Source organism: Capricornis sumatraensis, chromosome 8 (genome assembly GCF_032405125.1).
Source record: "Capricornis sumatraensis isolate serow.1 chromosome 8, serow.2, whole genome shotgun sequence".
Lineage (NCBI taxonomy): Eukaryota > Metazoa > Chordata > Mammalia > Artiodactyla > Bovidae > Capricornis > Capricornis sumatraensis.
Window position 1 is genome coordinate 37,924,672 of NC_091076.1, and position 24,167 is coordinate 37,948,838.

General features: G+C 41.5%; 1 protein-coding gene across 1 annotated transcript in view; it reads left to right on the plus strand.

The window, feature by feature from the left end:
• Positions 1-4,263: 4,263 nt before the first annotated feature.
• Positions 4,264-24,167, plus strand: part of ANKRD42 (ankyrin repeat domain 42) — a 57,425-nt gene continuing 37,521 nt past the window's right edge. The window contains exons 1-5 of the mRNA XM_068978134.1: positions 4,264-4,321; positions 8,857-9,020; positions 19,073-19,180; positions 22,690-22,809; positions 23,638-23,773. Coding sequence (XP_068834235.1) covers positions 4,264-4,321; positions 8,857-9,020; positions 19,073-19,180; positions 22,690-22,809; positions 23,638-23,773 — 586 coding nt within the window. The remainder of the gene's footprint in view (positions 4,322-8,856; positions 9,021-19,072; positions 19,181-22,689; positions 22,810-23,637; positions 23,774-24,167) is intronic.

Genomic DNA, 24,167 nt, shown 5'->3' on the forward strand with positions numbered 1-24,167 from the left:
AGTTTAGAGGGGAGCACCAAAGGGAAGCCTACAGGGTGTAAAGGCAGAAAGCAGAGATGGTTTCTAAAACCCACTTAATTCTTGTCCTGGGGTTGGCCCTACTCCCTCCCGTAGAACTGTATGGAAAGAGTTAGTTTACAGAGGATTAGAGGAACCACCTGCTTTATCACCCCACTTTGCAAAAAATGAGATAGCCAATTTTACTTTTAACCACAAATTTCCTACTTACAAAGGGTTCTGATTCTCTGGAATGCCGATACCCACTTCAGTGTTCTGAAATGTGTTTCACTTGAGAAACTTCCTTCAGTTAGTCCCTCACTTACCTTGAAATCCTGTAGTTTTATACAGCTGGCCTATTTCATTAAAATTGCTCTCCTGAATATTATCGATGACTCCTTGCTAAAAACAGCATCTTAATCATTCTTGGCTCATATACTTCTTAAAAGTTTGCTTTATATAAGAGTGCATGTTTTCCTGTGCTTCCTTATTTAGGAATATCTAAAAAATAAAAAATTGATACCAGACAAAAATAGTTTCTTCTCATATCTTATTCTATAAAGTAGCCACTGAGTTAACAATTTAGATCTTTACCAAACTTTGGAAAATTCTACAAAGTAATTTTTAGAAATTAGATGAGATCACATACATATTGTTTTGCCTCCTTTTTCATTTACTGTCTTACAACTATTTTCATTTTGATTAATGCATGGAGAGCTGCATTTCTCCTCACGTAATATTTCATTATATGAATATAACAATCTATCCAGCCATTCTTTCCCTGATGTATATTCAAGTTTCTAATTTACACAGTACTGCAATGGCTACTCAACATCTGGGTCAGGAAGATCCCTTGGAGAAGGGAATGGCTCCCTACTCCAGTATTCTTGCCTGGAAAATTCCATGGGCAGAGGGGCCTGGCAGGCTATAGTCCACTGGGTCCTAAAGAGTTGGACAACACTGAGTGACTGAGCACACACAAAGTCCCTCCTATCTGTAATATGTTCTCCTTGTTCCCGTTTTCTTTCCTTTTCTTCCTCAGATTTGCTATTTGTTCTTTTCAAACACCAGCTACTATTATGATCAATTTTATTTCATTAATTTCTGCTTTTATCTTTAATTCCTTTTAAGTTTATTTTGGGAGATTTTACTTTTTCTACTTCTCTGTTTGTTTTCTTTCCTGATTCTTTCCACCAAATGTATATCCTTTAAGAGTGTGCTGCCTTATTCCCTCAGTGTGTTTATCCATATGTGGCCGCAAACATTGTATTAATTTGGAGTCAGTCATAGTGAGTTCTAACTCCCTATCACCTAGCTATGTGATCTTGGCCAAATCTTGGTTTCTTCACCTGTAAAAATAGAAATAATAATACAGATTAAGTTTAAGACTATTTACAAATCATTTAGCATAAGAACTGGCCCATATTAATAACTCAATAGATGTCTGATAAGACAAAAGGCCTCAGTTACTCTATTTACAAAAATGAGAGGACTAGGCTGACTAATCTCAAATTCCCTACCAACTGAAAAAACTTTTTTCTTTCTTTTTGGCTTCGCTGAGCAAGTAGGATCTTAGTCCCCCAACCAGGGTTCAAACCGGTACCCTCTGCAGGGGAAGCACAGAATCTTAACCACTGGACTGTTAGGGAAGTCCCTGAAAAATTTTATTTTCAATCTGCTAGTTCATTTACCGGACAATCAACCAAACATCAACTCACTCATTCACCCAAACAACAGTTAGAAAGCACTTCCCTTGAACTAGGTATTCTAGATGTTAGCAATACCATGAGGAACTAACCATATAGTTCCTACCTTCCAGGTCAGAGTCCCTAGCGGGTAGGAGTGAGCACCAACTGTTAAAAGGTAACTAATACAAGGTGATACTTGGTCTAATAAAGACTGAAATAAAGACTGTGGGAATTCAGAGACTTTGAGGAGTATGCACAGCAAAATCAAGACAGGTTGGATACCTCATGTGGGGACTCACTACTTAACTAGCTGTGTGTGCTGTGTGTGCTGTGCTGTGCTTAGTCCCTCAGTTGGGTCCGACTCTTTGCGACCGCATGGACTGTAGCCCGCTAGGCTCCTCTGTCCATGAGATTCTCCAGGCAAGCACACTGGAGTGGATTGCCATGCCCTCCTCCAGGGAATCTTCCCAACCAAGGGATCAAACCCAGGTCTCCCGCACTGCAGGCGGATTCTTTACCGTCCGAGCCTGTGTACCCTCAAAAATTAACTGTGGCGTTAAACTTCTCTGTAGAAAGGAACAGTAATACCAACCTGGTAGGCTATATTAAACAACACATCATACGAACTCAACGAATGGAGGTTATTATTATTACAAGAGGCGATGAAAGGTAAAGAAAGGCATTTACTCTATTTCAAGAGAGGAAAGGCAGGGTTAGGGCAATTTCCCAATTGTGTTCACAAAACAAAACCTATGGCAAGGCAGCTAAGGATGGGGCGGCGTGGGGGGGGGGAGGGGCTAAAAAAAAATTTCTGTATTTTCAGATGCTAGCACAACACCTGACCTGTGTTTGCTATAAACACGAATGGAAGAACACACGTCAAGCAACTGGACTGCAGAGAAAGACCTGGGCCAAAATGTTCAAAGAAACCATTTTAGAGTGAAACGAAATCTTGGGAGTCAGGAGATCTGGTGCAGTCTTTTGACTAACGACCTCTCTTTTCACACTGGCTTTGCAACTTACCTGCTGTATGGCCTTAACAAATTACTTATACCTCGAATCTCCTCATCTGTAAAACGGGGATAACACCTACCTTACAAAATTAGTGTGAGAAATAGTACCAAGCGATTATCAATGAGGCTGGCGGTGGGCACACTGAATAATGGGACAGCGCTGCAGCCGTTTAATTTCTCCATTAGGTCTTTTGTCCGTACTTATGACAGGGTAAGAATATATTTTCTCCAACGCTCCAACCGGCACCGAAAAAGGACACTAGGTTTCCAGAGGATGCAAGGCCCCGCCCGGTTCGCGGCACATACTCGGGCCACGGACGCCGACTGCAGTCCCGGAGCCTCTCCACCTGCGTCGCCGAGCCCTGGCGGGCGCAACCGATGCCAGGCCGTTATAGAGACGGGGCCGAGACAGGCTGGACGTGAGGCCGAGCGCCATTTCACCGAAACCCGTTCCACACCACCATGTCTAGAGGGGACGCCTCGAAAAAAATAAAGAGTACTTAAAAAAAAAAAAGGGCAAGGAAGCCGGAAGTGACGCACAGCAGCGAGGAACCGGAAATGACCGCACCACGCCGGAAGTTTACCCGTTTCCAGGGCGCCGGCTCCCCCCGCCCCCAGCTCCAACCAGGTAGCTGGTGGTCGGGACGCTGGAAAGCGACTCGGTGGAGCGGGTGCTCGCCGACGGCGGCCGCCGCCACAGCGAGTCGCGCGGAGTAGCAACCGAAGACGGCGGCCGCCGCACCAGCCAGCGCGTGGGGAGGATAAATGGCCGGCACGGTCGTCGCGGTGATCCGTCCAGGGAAAGAGTGAGCGAGGGCCAAGGCTCTCGTCTTAGCGAAGACAGACGAAGAATCCGCGAGGAGAGCGACCGCCGCTGCCGGGTACCGACGGGAAGAGGAAGTGAAGACGTCGGCTTCTCCCGCGATGACTCGAGAAGGGTCAGCGAAGACCTGGACCACGGCTGCAGCGTCTCTGAGGAGAGAGTCAGGGGAGCCTGCGGCCACCGTCCCGGCAACTCTTGGGAGAGACTGAGGGGAGGCCTCAGCAGCGACGCGAGCTTCAGTGAAGTCGGAAGCCACCCGACTAGTGACTCGGGATCCGTCAGAGACGACCGTGGCCTCCGCCTCGGCGGGACTTGGGACGAAGTCCGGGCGGTTCGGGGCCCCCGAGCCAGCGACTCGGGCGAGAGGGGCAGTGACGACCGCCGCCGCCGCCGCCCCCGCCTCAGTGGCTCTTGGGAGGGCGCGTGTGTGGATGGCGGCCGCAGCCTCAGCAGTTCCTGGGAGGCGGTGAGTGAAGACCGCGGCTACTTGGCCAGCGACTCCTCCGCGGTGAGCGTCAGCGAAGACGCCAGCCGCCGCCGCTTCTGGGAGAGCGAAAGTGAGGGCGAAGGTTCCCGCTGCCGGGCCTCCTGGGGGAGGACGACGGAGGACGGCGGCCCCGGGCCTAGCGACGACGAGGGAGACAGCCGCTGCTGCAGTGGCTCGTGGGTGACAGCGAGCGAAGACCGCCGCAGCAGCGGGGGCCTGGACTCGACCCCGCCCCGGAGTCCGAGTCGCCGCACCATGCCCGGGGTGTCCGATTCGGGCCCGTCCACCTCCTCCACGGAGACTGCGACCCCGTGTGAGTCGGACCGCTTCGCTGGCCCTTGTCTCTGCCACACTCCACTTTTCTCACTCCAGCCCCTTCTTGGCATTTCCCTTTCTCACCTGTCACTCATCTCTTTCCCCTTAATTGACCTATTTACAGTGGGTCCCAAAGCTCATCTGGTCATCTGGCCCCCATCTTTCCTCGTTTCAGCTTTACTTACCTTTTTTTGTTTTCTGGCTCCCATCTGCGCCCATTCCTGAGACTTCGTTCCTGTTGCTGCTAAGTCGCTTCAGTCGTGTCCGACTCTGTGCGACCCCGTAGACGGCAGCCCACCAGGCTCCCCCGTCCCTGGGATTCTCCAGGCAAGAACACTGGAGTGGGTTGCCATTTCCTTCTCCAATGCATGAAAGTGAAAGTGAAGTCGCTCAGTTGTGTCTGACTCTTAGCGACCCCATGGACTGCAGCCTAAAAGGCTCCTTCATCCATGGGATTTTCCAGGCAAGAGTACTGGAGTGGGGTGCCATTGCCTTTCCTAGGTGATAGCAATTCTTGTTAACATTTATGGACCCTGTTAAGTTCTTGGCGTCTCTGCGGCATTTGACTCTGTAAATAGTATTTGTTTGTTGTTATTTAGTCACTAAGTCGTGTCCAACTCTTTGCTACCCCATGGACTGTAGCCTGCCAGGCTCCTCTGCCCATGGGATTTCCCAGGACTCTGGAGTTGGTAGTCATTTCCTTCTCCAGGGGATCTTCCCGAAGCAGATTATTGAACTCGAGTCTCCTGCCTTGGCCAGGCGGGTTCTTTATCTCTGAGCCACCATAGAAGCCCTGGAGATATTAGACTCACCTAATTTTCTTCTTTCGACTTTCCCAACTCTCCCTGTCTGTCTAGCTAGCTAGCTGTCCACCCATCCATCCGTCCATCCTGGGTTTTCTTCTAGCCTCTCCATAAATGTTGCTTTTTTTTTCCTCTTGGATAGTGCTGTCACTGATGCTTTTTGCCTTGTTATGTACTATGACTTCAACCCTACTGAGGATCTCCGAATCTGTTATTCAGTCATCCAGTAAATATTTATTGTCTACTGTGTGCTTTTTCTTAAGGATATGTGAGCAAAGAAGACAAACACATTCCTTCCTCCTAGTGGGGAAGATAAATACTGAGCAAGTAATTACTAGCGTAATGAGTTATAAGGAAGAATAGAGGGCCCCTGCCTTCAGTGTCGGGTAAAGTTGGGGATCAGAGAAAGCTGCCTACTACTGAGACACAGCTAACTGTGAGAGCTCAGCTCCAGACCTCTCCTTGGAGCTGCAGACTTACATGTACAGCTCCCCTTGTGGAACTCTTCCTTGGGCACCTCAAGATCAACACATTCAAAATATGATTTTGTATCATTATGTCCTCTCTGTCCTTTGGTGTTGGTTGTTTCAGTGGCACTGTACCCCTTGTGTAACTTAGTCATACACCTTGGAGTTGTCCTGTTATTCTTCCCTTATTTCACACACCAAATCCCTCTAAGTTCATTTCATCCTGTTTGCATAATATATGTTGAATCTGTTTCCTTTTCTGTTCCTACTGCCGTTCTCTTAGTTGAGGGTCTCAACCTCTCTGGTGGAGACTCCTGTAGATAGCTTCCTATATGGTCTCCGTGAGTCTCTTCTCTTGCCGTTTTGCTCCCCAGTCCATTAATTCCCCTCACTGCAGCCAGCGTTACACATCTGATCATTCTTAGTCCTCTACTTAAAATCCTTTAATGACTCCCTGCTGTCTGTTCAGCTCTAACAAGTTCCAGCACAGCCTGCCTCTTGTCTAATTCTAGCCTCTTTTCCTTTCAACCTTATGCTTCCACAGTAGGGTGGGTATTTTTATAGTTTCTTGAACTGTCCAGAATGCCTTTCCCTGCATGCATTTCACCTGGCAAAGTCCTGCTAACCCTTGAAGATTCATCACAGGTGTTACCTTTTCTAGGAACCCTTTTCTACTCTCCTTCCCTCCTATCCTAGCTGAGTTAGAAGTCTTCTGCTTCCATTAGTTCTTAGGAATATTTCTGTCGTTGCTCTTAACTACATTGTTTTGTAATTTGTATTTGTATATCTGTGAGTTCCTTGAGGATAGAGACCATGTCTTTTTAATCTTTTTATACTTATGATAGATGCCAGGTTAATGTTGAGTGGGTGGATGAGTGGATGAATGAATAAACTGCAATGGCATGTGGTGAGAAAAAAGGTTGTGAAATTAGATGGAGGCAAGTTATGGGAGGGCTTCCCAGGTGGTGCTAGTGGTAAAGAACCTACCTGACAATGCAGGAGACATAATGAGATGCGGGATGGATCCCTGAGATACAGGAAGTTCCCCTGCAGGAGGGCATGAAAACCTGCTCCAGTATTCTTGCCTGGATAATCCCATGGACAGAGGAGCCTGGAGGGCTGCAACCATAGAGCCACAAAGTCAGACACAACTGAAGCGACTTAGCACGCAGCAAGTTATGGGAGGGCATAGACCGTCATACTGAGAGCCTCTAGATGAGCGCTGGCTAACCAGAAGCAGTTTGGAGTGTGGAGGCATGCAGTGATCAGGATAGTGTCCTTGCATACGATGGATTAGAGTGTTCCTGTATAAAATGGATTAAAATGGATAGAATGTCATTTGTAGATCTTGCAGAACTTGTTTAAAGGAGAATAATGGAGATTTTGCTGGTGATCCAGTGGTGAAGGTGCTGCACTTTCACTGCAGGGGGCATGAATTTAGTCCCTGATTAGGCTGGTGGGCTGCAGTCCATAGGGCTGCTAAGAGCCAGACTCAACTGAGCGACTTCACTTTCATTTTTCACTTTCATGCATTGGAGAAGGAAATGGCAACCCACTCCAGTGTTCTTGCCCGGAGAATCCCAGGGATGGGGAGCCTGGTAGGCTGCCGTCTATGGGGTCGCACAGAGTTGGACACGACTGAAGCAACTTAGCAGCAGCAGCAGGGAACTAAGGCCCCACTGCTCATCTGGAGAACCAAACACAAACCTTTATGCCAAAGTTTAAAAGAAATAAATGAAGGAGAATAATGAAGGTCTGACTTAGGGGGATTAACATCATTAAACATCAAGTAGTTTGGTTTTTTGTGGGGTGCTTCCTTATTCCCTTGCCCGGATACATATATCTGAGTTGTTCTTCAGAGACTTGCTCCAGTGTTTCCTCCTTTTCCTCCTTTATTTTACCTGTACTCTTACAATGTTACTGTCAGGTTTTTTGTTGTGTCGAATTTATCCCAATAGTTTTAAAAGCATCTGTGGAAAAAAAAAGTCTAAAATCCATGTCTGTTCATTGTATTATCATAGTGCCTGGCATATGGTAGAGGCTCTGAAAGGATTTTTGAGTAAAATGCATAGCATTTTGCTAACAGTTGGTGTAACAAATGATTTCAGCTGTCAACTGATTTGAACTATTTACTTCCTTCTCCAACTACTGTCTGTTCATGCTTAGATACTTTCGGTGCTTCTGGTTCACAATGCACGTTAAGATATTTCACGGGACAGTAAGGCTGACAATGCAGTCTTGATGTTTGGAACATGAAATTATAAAATATGACACTTCATGTATGAAGTAAAAGTTGTGACTTACCATCCCTTTCTTAGTGTAGGATATATGAGAAATATGAAAAACATTGATAAGATGTATCTGCCTATGTGAGATAAGGTTCTGGTTAAGTCTTTTCCACTGGAGAGTAGGCCTTTGTTACAGAGAATAGTTGGGCAGATTTCTAAATGGTCACTTCTCTCTTCCCTCTACCAAAGACATGAAGCGATTTTTTTTTTTTTTTTTTTTTGGTTTTTCATGGTGATAGCCTGGTGGAGTTTTGAAGGTAAAATGTATGAAGAGGAGGAGGCCTCGTAAGACTGTGGCCTTGAGGAGTTTCTCACTCTTAGGCTAGTACATACCCGGCCCCCAACAGTTTGTCAAAATTACCACTTGAGTGCTTCTGGAAGTTTGTGGTTCCAGTGGCTTCTGCTCCAGGTAAGCTGAACTTGACCACATTTCTCTTGACCTGTCTCTCCAAATTCAGGGTGGCTGTTTGCCCTGAGACCAGAATTCTGATGAGTCTAAGAAAAGTTGATTTTCAGTTTGTTCAGCTTTTTTCCTGTATGAATGTAGGTGATGACTTCTGTGCTCTTTACATATTAGAGCTGAAAATGAAGTCTGATTAAGATGTTATTCATGAGTATCTTTGTAGTAAAATTATTTGGAAAGCCAAAGTGACTTTGTACTTTTGGTTCAATTGTTGCTTTAGTCTTTTTTTATCTTAAATTTATTTTTTAATTGTAGGATAATTGCTTTACAGTGTTGTGCTGGTTTCTGCTATACAACAGTGGGAATGAGTCATACTTCTATTTATGTATATACCGCTACCTCTTAAACCTCCCTCCCGGCTCCAGGTCGGCACAAAACGCTGAGCTGGGTTCCCTGTGTTATAGAGCAGTTTCCTACTAGTTAACTGCTTTACACGTGATAGATTTTATATGTCAATGCCTAGGCTTTTTTTAGTTTTGCAGTATGTTTTAAGCAATTTGGTTTTTCAGTAGGTGCCAGGAAGAAAGTGCATTTTGGCAGCATACACGATGCAGTGCGTGCTGGAGATGTAACGCAGCTTTCAGAAATCGTACGCCGTGGCGCCAGCATTAACGAAGTTGATACTCTCCATAAATTTACCCCTTTACATTGGGCAGCACATTCTGGCAGTTTGGAGGTAAGAAACTATAAATTATTAAACTGTGTAAGTTTGGAGCTGTTGGCAGCTTTGTAAATTTAGCAAACAGGACTGAGGCCTTATCCTGGGCACCGCAAATGTTTCTCTTTTTTAAAATTTTATTGAAACATGGTTGATTTACAGTGTTAATTTCTGCTGCTTAGCAGAGTGATTCAGTTATACATATATACACAAATATTTTTCTTTTCAATTCACTGTAACATTTGGGTGTTCTGGTTAGCTTTGAAATAAATTGTATCCTAAAACTTCGTGGCATAAAATAACTATTTATTCTTAGGAGTGAATCAGGAATTTGGATATCAGGGACACCTTTTCTCTGCCCTATGATGTTGGGGGCTCTAGCGAGAGGATTTAAAAGCTAGGGCTGGAATCTTCCAAAGGCTTGATCACACAGACATCTGGTAGTAGAGGCTGGCTGTGGGCCCTGGCCATCTTGATTCCTCTCCACACAGGCCTCTCTGTGGGGCCGCCACATGTGAACTAATTTGTGATTCCTCTCAGTGTGGTGGCTGGATTCCAAAAGCAGCATAGAAGGTGGCTTGCAGAGGATGACAATGCATGCATAGCTCTATCAGATCCTGATATTCTTGCTGTAGTTGCTTCAGATTTTGGACAGAGATGGAATTTCATAGACGCATTTTAAGCCCCTGAGTGCCCCTCCCAGGTGTCATTCCTCTTCTTCCAACTCCAGAGGTAACTGTTGCTCTGAAGTGGGTGTTTATTATTACCATCTATGTTTTATGCTGTTATTACATATGATTAGATCATGGTTTTAAATGACAAGTTTTATATGAATGTCATATTATTTGGATCATTCTGCAGCTTGCTTTTTTTTGTTTAACAATGTATTTTTGACTTAACGAGGTGGTTACATATATGTACTCTGCTGCTGCTGCTGAGACGCTTCAGTCTTGTCCGACTGTGCAACCCCATAGACGGCAGCCCACCAGGCTCCCCCGTCCCTGGGATTCTCCAGGCAAGAATACTGGAGTGGGTTGCCATGTCCTTCTCCCTATATGTACTCTAGTTAATTTCTTTCAGCCATGTTGTAGTAGTCTATTCTTAGGTAAATATCAGAATGTATTCATTTTTTGATTGATGGATATTTCATTGGCTTTAGTTTTTCAATAGTACAAGCAGTGCTTAGTGAATATTTTAATGCATAAATTCCTTTCTTTATTGATATATCTTATCGAAGTACAGGTGATTTGCAATGTATTCATTTCTGCTGTGCAGCAGTGATTCAGTTATGCTTGTATATATACATTCTTTTTCATTTCTTTCCCATTATGGTTTATCACAGGATATTGAATATAGTTCCCTGTGCTACACAGCAGGACCCTGTTGTTTATCCATGCTAAATGTGATAGTTTGCGTCTGTTAGTCCCTAACTCCCAATCCTTCCCTCCGCCCCGCCCCCTCTTGGCAAGGCTAAGTCTGTTCTCTGTGGCTGTGAGTCTATTTCTGTTTCATGTGCTGTGTGCCTAGTCGCTCAGTCGTGTTCAACTCTTTGCAACCCCACGGACTGTAGCCCGCCAGGCTCCTCTGTCCATGGGATTTACCAGGCAAGAATTCTGGAGTGGGTTGCCATGCACTCCTGCAGGGAATCTCCTCAGCCCAGGGATGGAACCCAGGTCTCCCGCATTGCAGGCAAATTCTATTTCGTAGATAAGTTTATTTGTATGCACAACTTTTTATTCTTGGGCTATGTACAAAGCCAATTGGAATTTTTCTCATGATTCTCACTATTATGTGTGGGGAGCTTATTTTAGCTATTACATTTCCCTGTTGCCTATGCATCTCCTGCCACACAGTCTGCTTTCTATGAATATGGAGTCTCTGTGTGATTTCCTGTTTGTTTGGGCTTTTCTGTTTCTTGGAACCAAATCTGGTCCAAAGACTCTCTCTCCACCAGTTTGTGTGCCCCACTTGAATTGTGGAGATTTCTCCTTTGCCTTTTAGTGGCTCCCTCTCACTTGGGAAGAATGTGCCTGATGGGTCTGTTTGTGCCTGCAGCCCTGAGTGGGGATTTTCTCTGCTGTTTCCTCCCACATCCCTGATTGATCCACACTTTGTCAGCTTTCCCATCTATTTTGTGGTTTCAGATGTCTCTTAGCTTCATCAACGATGGGATTTTCTTGCCTTTTTGTTAGAAATGATTTTGAAGAGAAGAGGAAATACTGATTTTAGTCTGCCAAATTAGTGGTTTTCTTTATGCCCTGCCAATGGACTTCTCTCTTCTATGTTACACTTTCTCCCTAGGCCATTTTTAGACTTCCTTGTCTTGATCTCTTCTGTATAATAATTCACAGAAATGTTTTCTCTCCAGAATTTGAATTCTGGTTTCTGCATACAGTGCTTATCAGCAGCTCATGCATACCTGACTGGCATCTCAAATTCAGTTGGTTTAAAACTAAACCATTATTCTTTTCACTCCTTTTCTTAGCTTTCCAGGCTAATGTTCTTTGAATCATTATTGAGTTGTCTCAGGGTTTTACAGAAGCAAAACTCAGTATAAGCATTTGTCTAGATGAAGTGCTTCATGGTGCATATTGATGTAGTGAGAACTGATAAAGAGGTTTGTTGGTTCTCTTCCATCTTTGACTCTCAGAATTGTCCTCTCCACCTTCATAGCCACTGCTTTAGAGCTACTTGATTTCCTTCTTTCGTGGCTCATCTACCTCTAGTTATAACTGACACACAAGATTACTGCTCTAAAACAGAAGCAGTAAACCTTTCTTAAAGAAAGTGGAAGTGTGAAAATGTTAATCACTCAGTCGTGTCCGACTCTTTGTGACTCCATGGACTGTAGCCCACCAGGCTCTTTTGTCCATGGAATTCTCCAGACAAGAATACTGAAGTGAGTTGCCATTTCCTTCTCCAGAAAACCTTCCTTAAGTCCCTGTAGTGACTCTCTACTCTGTAGTATAAAGTTTGAGCTGTTTAATATAGTAGACTACCTCTTCAACCTCTACACCTGTCAGACTTGCTTTATGCTCCAGTGCAAGTGACTGTCATTTCCCAAACTAGTCTACTGTTTCATATTACTGTAGACTGTGTATGAGCCATTTCATTTGCCTGGTCTCACCTCTTCCCAGTTGAAATCCAGCTCAAGTAGCACCTACTTGGCAGAGCCTTCTGTGTTTTCCCCTTCAGTATCATCCAACTAGCAACTTTTCCCTCAATTTTATACACATTTGAAAAATTCTATTTATCATATGGAATTGTATTCTCTGTTAGATTTTGAACTCTTTGAAGGTACCATTTTTTCATTTGAGTTTTATTTATCTTTTTTTCCTCAGTATCTAGTATAGTGTCTGGCATATTGGAGTCACATTGTGGATTCCCAATAAATGTTTGTTGTATTGCTGAGTTTGTTGAATTAAATTTATATTTTTAGCATCTAGCACAGTGTATAGCAACTGTTCAAGAAATGTTTGTTGAATTTTAACAAAATTAAATAAAAAAGTTTTGGTGCATTTCTTTGTTGCCATTTAAGGATCATCTCCTCCTTCTCTACTTCAGTGTTGCACTAATACCTTTACATTCTGTTAACCTTTTTGAGATTTCTTAAGACTTGTGGGACTTATGTTGGTAGTGTAAAATGACAACTAAATTAATAACTGGTGAAAACTGTGCTTTATTAGACTTCATTTTTTTTCTTCTATCAGATGAAATCAGCTTTAGAGCCCCTGTAGTTCAGTTCAGCCGCTCAGTTGTGTCCGACTCTTTGTGACTCCATGTACTGTAGCCCACCAGGCTTCCCTGTCCATCACCAACTCTCAGAGCTTGCTCAAACTCATGTCCATCAAGTTGCCATCCAACCATCTCATCCTCTGTCATCCCCTTCTCCTCCTGTCTTCAGTCTTTCCCAGCATTTGGGTCTTTTCAAATGAGTCAGCTCTTGACATCAGGTGGCCAAAGTATTGGAGTTTCAGCTTCAACATCAGTCCTTCCAATGAGTATTCAGGACTGATTTCCTTTAGGATGGACTGGTTGGATCTCCTTGCAGTCCAGGAGTGTCTCAAGAGTCTTCTCCAACACCACACTTCAAAAGCACCAATTCTTCAGCACTCACCTTTCTTTAAAAGGTCCAACTTTCACATCCATACATGACTACTGGAAAACCATGGCCTTGACTAGATGGACCTTTGTAGGTAAAGTAATGTCTTTGCTTTTTGATGTGCTGTCTAGGTTGGTCATAGCTTTTCTTCCAAAGAGCAGGCATCTTTTAATTTCATGGCTGCAATCACCATCTGCAGTGATTTTGGAGCCCAAGAAAATAAAGCCTATCACTGTTTCCACTGTTTCACCATCTATTTGCCATGAAGTGATGGGACTGGATGCCATGATCTTAAGTTTTTTGAATGTTGAGTTTTAAGCCAACTTTTTCACCCTCCTCTTTCACTTTTATCAAGACGCTCTTTACTTCCTTTTCACTTTCTGCCATAAAGTAAACTTTTAGTTCAGATATATTTTGCCCCTTCAGAATTTTCTTTTTTTAAAAAAGTTCTTTTTTTTTTCTATTTGATGAATCATTGTTGTCATCATACTTTAATTTATTAAACATAAATTCTTTAAAAAATTTCTTTTCATTCTCTGAAGCTATTTATTACAGCTTTGAAGACTAAGTTGAGCATCTGTATCCTCTCAGAGAAAGTTTCTATTTACTTCATTTTCCTGTGTATATACTACACATTCTTGTTTTTTAATTAGATCCCATTTGTTTGTTTTTGCTTTTATTTCTTTTCCCTTGGGAGACTGACCTAAGATAAAACACTGGTACCATTGATGTCATGGAATGTTTTCTCTGTGTTCTCTTGTGGCAGTTTTATGGTGTTATATCTAATTTTTTTAAGTCATTAAGCCATTTTGAGTTTATTTTTGTATATGGTGTGAGAGCGTGTTCTTACTTCATTGATTTAATGAGGCTGTCAAACTGTCAACATCACTTGTTGAAGAGATTGCCTTTTCCTCATTGCACGTTCTGGTGGATGTTCAAGGTTGTATATCGCAACACCTCTGGGTTCACATTCTACTTCCTGTATCCCTCTTCCCTGGGGTGCTTGTTCTGTGTTTTTATGTTGGTTTGCTTGGACTAATTTTGTGGAATCTGTTTCCCTCACAGTGTGTGTCCACTGTTCTTTTTTTTTTTTTTTTAATTCTTTTATTTTAAAATATTTATTTATTTAGTTTGGATGCGTGGCTTGAGAGATCTTAATAAGTAGTTTTCCAGCTGGAGATTGAATTTGTGCTCCCTGCAGTGAAAGAGCTGAGTCCTAACCAGTGGATCACCAGGAATTTCCCTCTTATTTTTATCTTTAAGTCTGGCTTCATAGGGGTCACCCCTGGGACAGCATAGCTTAGTGGTCAGCCAGTGATTAATCAGAGGCTGCACTTAAATACCTTGAGCCACTAAGGCGACCACCTTGCTAATGATTCTGTGTATGGCTTGTGGAGTGTCTTCAAAGTCCAAGCAGTTTACAAGTCAGCTTGCCTTTTTTTTCCCATGTGTTTTCAGGCCTTAGCCAGGAATGTCCAGCCAGCTTGGGACTTCTTCAATCTTTCCTGGCTATGAACGATGTTGTACATATACCCAACTTTTTAGGCCAGAAAGGATAAGTGGAATCTTAGCAAGGCCTTTGAATGTTGAATTTTAAGCCAGCTTTTTCACTCTCCTCTCACTTTCATCAACATTCAAAATCTTAGCAACTTAGGTTGTCTCATTTCTTGAAATTTTCTGTTAATTTTCTAGGAGGATTTTAGTTTTGTGTTTTCCCCAACCAGTGTCATGACTGGTTCTGATGTTGGCTTTCCTAGATTGTTGCCACTGAGGAGTAGATTTGTTTTTAAAATGTATCTGGGCAGGGGCCTCTCAGTCTCCTTAGCAGGGCAGTGGAGCTGTCCACCTGGGTAGAACTCCTGTGTCATGAAGCTGGGGCTAAGGATGCTTGTAGTCCCAGGCTAATATTCCACAGGCTCCTCCTGTTTTTAGAATCAGCAGATATTTCTTGATACATGCTTCTCATTTCGTTATATGCCTTGCAGAGTCTTTAAATGTTTTTTTTGGCCATGGCTGCTTGCCATGCAGAATCTTAGTTCCCCAACCAGGGATCCAACTCATGTCCACTGCAGTGGAAGTGCAGAGTCCTAACCACTTGGCTGCCAAATGGTTGTTTTTGACAGTTTTGTCTAGCTTTGTCATTTGTTTCTTGGGGAGGATTTACTAAGCTCCTCCCTTAGTCATTTCTGAAGTCCTGCTGATTGGTCAGTTGATTATTGATAGAGATGCAAATATAGTCCAGTGGAAAACAGTATTTTTATTAAATGGTGTTGGCACAAGTGGACAGTCGTATGTAAGAAAGTGAACCTTAATTCATACTTGGTACTATATATGAAAATGTACTGAAAACAGATCATAAACAAATGTGACACTTAACCTTAATAAAACTTCTAGATGAAAACATAGGAAATATTTGCAAATCATAAATATGACTAAGAACTTATAGCCAAATGTATGATTCTCACAATTAAGTAGTAAAATAAAAAACCCAATTAAAAATGGGCAAATGGTTTCAGTAGACACTTTCTCAAAGAGTATATATGACTGGTAATGAGCACATGAAAAAAGTGTTCGACATCATTAGCCAGTAGGAAAATGCTAATTAAAACCACAGTTAGATGCCATTGCCGTCTCTGGGATCGCACAGAGTCGGACACGACTGAAGCGACCTAGCAGCAGCAACAGCAGCAACAGCAGCAGCGCACCTATTAGAATGGCAAAACAAAAAGAAAAACATAACCCAGAAAAATGATAATACCAAATATGGACAAGGATATGGAGCAACGAGAAGTCTCATACACTACTGGTAGAAGTGTAAACTGATACAGCCACTTTGGAGAACAGTTTGGCAGTTTCTTGTAAAGTGAAACAAATACTTATCTGTGTCCTAGCAATCTCACTTGTACATATTTACCCAGGATAGAGACCTTGTACCTGAATGTTTACAGTGGTTTTATTCTGCACTACCTATGCAGTGTTAGCATACACTCCATAAATATTTGTTGAGTAAAAACGGATGACTTACTGTGATTATTAGTGAGGTTGAGCACCTCCCTCATATTTTATCAGCCATTAATCTCCATGATAGACAGATGATACCTAAGTTACTACCCTTTCCAAAAAATGATATGATGACTGATGTGACAGTGTGTCTGAATGACACAAGAAAGAAACTTCTTGAAGGTAGACGACAAAGTTGAAAATATAAAGACAGTGACACCATGTGTGGCACAGACCTCTAGTACTCTATTTGTTGAGACTTAAGTTAATTTTAAAAGATCTTAAGACTTATTTGGCTCCCTCCCTTTGTTTAATATGCTACTTATTTTCTTTCGTTATTCAGTCACTAACTCATGTCTTACTCTTTGTGATCTCATCAACTGCAGCAAGCCAGGCTTCCCTGTCCTTCATTATCTCCTAGAGTTTGCTCACATTCATGTCCATTGAATTGGTGATGCTGTCTAACCATCTCATCCTCTGTTGTCCCCTTCTCCTGCCTTCAGTCTTTCCCAGCATCAGGGTCTTTTCAAATGAGTCAGCTCTTGACATCAGGTGGCCAAAGTATTGGAGTTTCAGCTTCAGCATCAGTCCTTCCAATGAATATTCAGGACTGATTTCCTTTAGGATGGACTGGTTAGATCTCCTTGCAGTCCAAGGGACTCTCAAGAGTCTTCTCCAACACCACAGTTTGAAAGCATCAGTTCTTTGGCACTCAGCTTCACAGTCCAACTCTCACATCCATACATGACTACTGGAAAAACCATAGCTTTGACTAGACAGCCCTTTGTTGGCAAAGTAATGTCTCTGCTTTTTAATAAGCTGCCTAGGTTGGTCATAACTTTTCTTCCAAGGAGCAAGCATCTTTTAATTTCGTGGCTGCAGTCCTCGTCCACAGTGATTTTGGAGCCCAAGAAAATAAAGTCAGCCACTGTTTCCCCATCTATTTGCCATGAAGTGATGGGACCAGATGCCATGATCTTCGTTTTCTGAATGTTGAGCTTTAAGCCAACTCTTTTACTCTCCGCTTTCACTTTCATCAAGAGGCTCTTTAGTTCTTCTGCCGTAAGGTGTCATCTGCATATCTGAGGTTATTGATATTTCTCCCGGCAATCTTGATTCCAGCTTGTGCGTCCTCCAGCCCAGCATTTCTCATGATGTACTCTGCATAGAAGTTAAAGAAGCAGGGTGACAATATACAGCCTTGATGTACTCCTTTCCTGATTTGGAACCAGTCTGTTGTTCCATGTCCATTTCTAACTTTTGCTTCCTGACCTGCTTACACATTTCTCAAGAGGCAGGTCAGGTGGTCTGGTATTCCCATATCTTTCAGAATTTTCCAGTTTGTTGTGATCCACACAGTCAAAGGCTTGGGCATAGTTAATAAAGTAGAAGTAGATGTTTTTGTGGAACTTGCTTTTTTGATGATCCAGTGGATGTTGGCAATTTGATCTCTGGTTCCTCTGCCTTTTCTAAATCCAGCTTGTACATCTGGAGTTTTCGGTTCCCTACTGCTGAAGCCTACTGTGAAGGATTTTAAGCTACTAGCACATGAAACAGAGAAGGCAATGGCACCCCACTCCAGTACTCTTGCCTGGAAAATCCTATGGATGGAGGAGCCTGGTAGGCTGCAGACCATGGGGTCACTAAGAGTCAAGATACGACTGAGCGACTTCCCTTTCACTTTTCACTTTCATGCATTGGAGAAGGAAATGGCAACCCACTTCAGTGTTCTTGCCTGGAGAATCCCAGGGATGGGGGAGCCTGGTGGGCTGCTGTCTGTGGGGTAGCACAGAGTCGGACATGACTGAAGTGACTTAGCAGTAGCAGCAGCACATGAAAGGAGCTCAATTTTTGTACAGTAGTTTGAACATTCTTTGGCATTGCCCTTCTTTGGGATTGGAATGATAACTAACCTTTTCCAGTCCTAGGGCCACTGCTCAGTTTTCCAAATGTGCTGATATATTGAATGCAGCACTTCACCAGCATCATCTTTAGCATTTGAAATAGCTCAGCTGAGATTCCATCACCTCCACTGGCTCTGTTTGTAATATTGCTTCCTAAGACCCACTTGACTTCGAACTCCAGGATATCTGGGTCTAAGTGAGTGACTACACTATTGTGGTTTTTGGGTTTAAGGCGTGTTTTGTAGTTCTGTGTATTCTTGCCACCTCTTCTTAATATCTTCTACTTCTGTTAGGTCCTTATCATTTCTGTCCTTTATCATGCCTATCTTTGCATGAAATGCTTCCTTGAGAGCTCCAGTTTTCTTGAAGAGATCTCTAATCTTCTCCATTCTGTTGTTTTCCTCTCTTTGCATTGTTCATTTAAGAAGGCCTTCTTATCTCTCCTTACTATTCTCTGCAACTCTGCATTCAGTTGGGTATATCTTTCCCTTTCTCCCTTTCCTGTCACTTTCTCTTCTTTTTTCAGCTGTTTGTAAACCCTTCGTAGACAATCACTTTGCCTTCTTGCATTTCTGTTTCTTTTGGATGGTTTTTTGTCACTGCCTTCTCAGAATAACAGTGTTTGCTCTGATATAGAATTTTCTGGACCCATTTCGAAACCTATGGCAGAGGTTGAAAATTGGCAGCTGTTGAATGAATTTAACCACAGATATGTTTTGTTTGGCTTGTAAAGTATTGGTCAAACATAAGATTTGGACCAGCGTTTCATTCAGTGCAAAAACTGACTGGGATAGAGTAGCATTTCCCCTTATGGACAAGGAAGGTGGTCTCCAATTTTCCCCATCTCCTACCACTCCGTATTGTTTACCCACCATGAGGCCAAATGTGGACTACCATATCATTGTGATTGTGCTTTTGTTTTCCTTCTACCTGCACCCTCACTCACTTGCGATGCTTCTCAGGCTGTAGTATTTTATGATGCTAGACTAACTTGAATGATATAAAAATGTTAAATGCCTGCTAAAATGGTTAACATGGTTAACATGGTTGTTTTCTTAATGTAGTGTCTTCATTGGCTCCTCTGGCATGGAGCTGATGTCTCCCAAGTAACTGCGAGAGGCTGGACAGCAGCTCACATATCTGCTATCAGGGGACAGGATGCTTGCATGCAGGTAATAATAACTTGGTCACTTTTTCTGTTTTTCTTATAATTTTGTTTATTTATTTATGGCTGTTGTGGGTCTTCATTGCTGTATGTGCTTTTCTCTCGTGGTGAGTGGGGGCTACTCTGGTTGCGGCGTGCAGACTTCTCATTGACGTGGCCTCTCTTGTTGGGGGGCACAGGCTCTAGGGTGACCAGGCTTCGGCAGTTGGGGCTCCCAGGCTCTAGAGCACAGGCTTAGTAGTTGTGGCTCATGGGCTTAGTTGCTCCACGACACGTGGGATCTTCCTGGATCAGAGATCGAACCCATGTCTCCTGCACTGGCAGGCAGATTCTTTACCACTGAGCCACCAGGGAAGCCCTTGGTTACTTTTTTAAAAAGTCAATACATTTTATTGCTTTAGAAATTACTTCCCTAGTGGCTCAGTGGTAAAGAATCTACCGGTTAATGTAGGATATGCAGGTTCAATCCCTGGGTTAAGACAATCTTCTGGAGAAGGAAATAGCAGCCCACTCCAGTGTTCTTACCTGGGAAATTCCATGGACAGAGAAGCCTGGCAGACTATAGTTCATGGGGTAAAAGAGTCTGACAGGACTGAGCAATTAAACAACAACAAAACAAATCACTCAAACAGATTGTGTAAGATCCAAAATTATTTTATCTCTAAAGTAGTTGGCTATCTGTTTGGGTTGTTTTAAGGGCTGTTACAGTCATGTCCAGATTATCATGCCTAAAATTCCTCATTTAATGTATTTCCTCAGCTAGAGTTACACATTAATATGTGTCAGGATCTAGTTTATTGGAGTAAGTAGATTGAATAAATGTAGTGAAATGGATTGAAATTTGGAGGAATACAAAATCTTATAAGCAAACAGTCCCTAACTGTAAGAAGCCTGAGATTCTATTTGCAGTGACAGGACCTTTACTCAGTGAGTTACAAAACAGTGCACATCATAGCCTTCGAGTAAGATTCTCATGAAAGTATAGATGAGAAGAACTGTAGAACTTGAGATAGAGGAATCATAAATGGAGGGAATGAAACTTCCAAATGAAACTAATCCTAAAAGATTGGGTTGATTTTAAGAAGATAAGTTGTGAAGAAGCATTATAGGTAGGGAATGTGAAAAGAAAAATAGTGATTAAATTCATCGAACACTTTTTGTCAATCACAGTTTCCCATGCATCACTTAATTTAATACAATGGTGTTTTGAGTTTCCTTTCATGTAGATTAGGAAACAGATTCAGAGTTAAGTATGTTGCCTATGTTAGTGAAAAAGCCAAAGTTTGAATTCAGACTTTGTCCTATCAATATCTATGCTATAATTCTGTGTGAAATCTTTGAATTGGAAAAGTGTGGTGTGTTCAAGGAATATACTGTTGTATGAGTTTGACTGAGTGTAGATGGTTTGTTATTTGAACTGTTCTGAACTAAGTTTAGATAAGCCAGATTTGTAAAATGTCTTAGTAATAGAATAAAGATTCATTTGTATAGGAAAGAGACTTTTATATGCGTGTATATATGTGTGCATATATATGGACATATACACACATGCACATGGATATTAACAGGGAAATGTGGTAATGAAAACAGTATTTTAGGAAGTTATTTTAGCAAGATGCATCCAGGATTATCTAGAAATGAATAGAGTTTGGAAGTAAGAAAATCAGAGACTTTGGGTATAATCACTAACCATAGAGAATAAGATTAGTTGGTTGCAACGAGAAACAAATAAAATGATTTAAAACATCTTACAAAGCAAGCACTGACAAAGTATAGTGAGACTGTAAGGTTTTGAGTCAGAATGATGGATAATTATGGCACTATAGATATGGCACTATCTGAAAGGCAGGGGAGATTTGGGAGGAAGGATGTTGAGTTCAATTTGGCCCATGTTGAGTTTAAGGTGCCTGTTGGTCATTCAGGTACAGATGGTCCAGGCAGTTGAAAAGGGCGCTGGAGAGCAAGATTTCAGGAGAAATAAAGCTAGAGAAGAGTGTCTGGAGAATTGAGAATTGAGTTTTGAAACATGTTTCTAGTAGGGATAGAAGCAAGTAGTGAAATGAGTAAAGAATTCAGAGGAGAGAGAGAGACAGAGAGCCAGGATGCATTGACTGAAAGTGAAGGAAGAAGCTGAAGAAGTCAGGTAGTGTATCAGTTACAGAATAAAACTAAGAGGAACAACACTTAAGGAAATGCCGCTGAGTTTGAGAACTCTGTAGTGGGAGGTTGGCTATATTGCTGGAATGACAGAGATAGCATGCAGTTTGTAGGTGGACTTTACATTCAGGCATTGAGGTATTTAATTTGAAAAGTAGGCAATGAAAGGAAGGTACAAATACAGTAGTGACTTAAGGGAGTATCAGGGTCAAATGAAGGTTTACTTGATGCTTGCCTTCCTCTAAGCCCTAGTTTAAGCCATTCTCTCTGCCTTGTTTGTCCTTTTCTTCCTCAAAGTGATCTGTTCATTCTTAGAGCTTTTGTGATGCTTTTGGGTACTGTGCTGTGGATTTGTTACTTACCAAGGACTGCTTTTATAGTTGATCTTTGTCTCTACATATATCCTAATTCCCTAAGTTAGTACATCTTCGTATTCTTTGTAGTGATGTAGTAAGCCCTTGGTATGTGTTTTGTGATGATTATTGACTAGTTTGTTAACGAGAGTCAGCCAAAATCACGGAAACTATTCTTCCTGAAACTCTTGGTAGGAATTATGACTAAGTAAACTTTAGCCGAGATACTGGTTAGAAAAGAAAAAGGTCTGAGGGAGATAAAATTGAAAAATATTAGCTAATAATTTTTAAACTAATTACTCTGTATATTATATAGAGGGACATGTTGTGTATATTCTATAACCCATATATAGAAGCTGGGCCAAGTGTAAATTCATATGGAATCTCCTCAGATGCAGTTAGAAGTTTGATTTGGAGCTTAGAACTGGTCACTTTAATAGTGAAGTCCTTTTATTATACTAAAAACCTGTTAAAAGTTAATTAAAATAATAGATTAAATCTAAATAATAGATTAAAAATCTATTAAAAGTTAATAAAAGATTCTGCTTTTGGAATAGAGAAAGTTTAAATTTCAGTTTTATTAGCTTAGCATTAAATTATTTAAGTTAGTGGTTCTTAATCTGTGCTCATGAAAAGTTTGTTTTATGAGTTATATGTACATATTCAAATCAAAATGTGAAATCGGTTATGAGTGTTTCCTGCTGCTGCTGCTAAGTTGCTTCACTCGTGTCCGACTCTGTGCGACCCCATACACGGCAGCCCACCAGGCTCCGCCGTCCCTGGGATTCTCCAGGCAAGAACACTGTCTCTTAGGTAATGTTAAAAAGGATTTCAAGCTTTTTCTTAGGACTTTCTAAGAATTCCTTAGACTTTGTGTGTAGCACACATGAAAAAAAGTTATGTAATAGCTTAGCTATAGATTAATAAATTGCTTGCCTTTAAATCTGCATCTGCACGATTTAGCGTCTGTGTTCACATACATTCCTTCTTATTTCTCTGCCTTCAGGCTCTTATAATCAATGGAGCCAACCTGGCAGCTCAAGATGATCGTGGATGCACTCCTTTACACCTTGCTGCAACACACGGACATTCTTTCACTTTACAAATAATGCTCCGAAGTGGCGTGGTGAGGTGTTTCTGTTAATATGTGAGAATGTATAATCATATAGATGGACTAACATTTGGTAGTCTGGTTATCTCTTTCTGACTTTTTATATCCTTCATAAGACTCTGGACATAATTTGATCTCTCTCTTTAACTTTCCCATCTTTAAACATGGGAGGAATAATTTAATTAAATCTTCAGCAACGAAAAAAACAGCCTAGTGGTACAAAATATTTCAGAGGCCATAGGTCCTTCATATGAGTTCAAAGTTTACCAGGGAAGATTCTAAGGCTTCCAAACACATCTTAACCAGCAATTGTAACCTTTCTGAATTGGTATGTGTTTACCCGTTTCTTTTGTAACTCTTAGTTCATGAACTAATTTAAAAAGTGATTTATATCTCCAAAAACTTCATTTATTGTAATATTTATTTTTAAAATTACCCAGTGGTTATAAAAAATAACTACTTATAAGAATTAAATATTTTTCATTAACTCTTGGATTATGTTCCCAAGAAATGATTTGATCATTTGAATCCATCTTTCATTTTGTTGGTCAGGAACTTGTGACCTGTAAAATGACTAGTTAAGTACCTTTTTAGAAACAGTTTCTATGTGGCAAGTTATAATCTTTTTAAAAAATCTCTATAATCTTTTAAAAAATATCATTAGTATTTTATTTTAGCTCATATGTTCAAATCAGTGGTTGCAATAAATATTTGTTATATTTAGTGTTTGCCTTACAGTTTTAATAACAGCTTCTGGTTCTCATTTGTAGAATTAAGCTGCTAGACTTAGTGTTTCTGCTGCAAAATGGAAAGAAACTGAATCCTTGTGAATGTTATCCGTAGGATCCCAGTGTGACTGATAAGAGAGAGTGGAAACCTGTGCATTATGCAGCTTTTCATGGGCGGCTTGGCTGCTTGCAGCTTCTCGTGAAATGGGGATGTAGTGTAGAAGACGTGGACTACAACGGAAACCTTCCAGGTATTTGCAAAAGCAGACATTGTGACTTTTCATTAATATAAACTTGTCAAATGTTTGAATCATGTTTAAGACGTTTAAACTGTCATCATTCTAATAGTTCCTAACAAAACTGAAGTAGTAAAATATATTTGACGTGAACATTAAAAAAAATGTATTTATTTATTTGGTTTTAGTCATTCTTTTGAGTATATAGTAATATCTCTTTGTGGTTTTAATTTGTATTTTCCCTGATGACTAGGGATGTAGAACATCTTTTCATATGTTTAATGGCTATTTAGTTATTTTCTTCTGTGAAATACCAGTGTGAAACTTCTGCATTTTTTAAAAAAATTTTATTAAACTGTCCATCCTTTTCCTAATTGAATTGTAGGGGTCTTTATATATGATAGATACA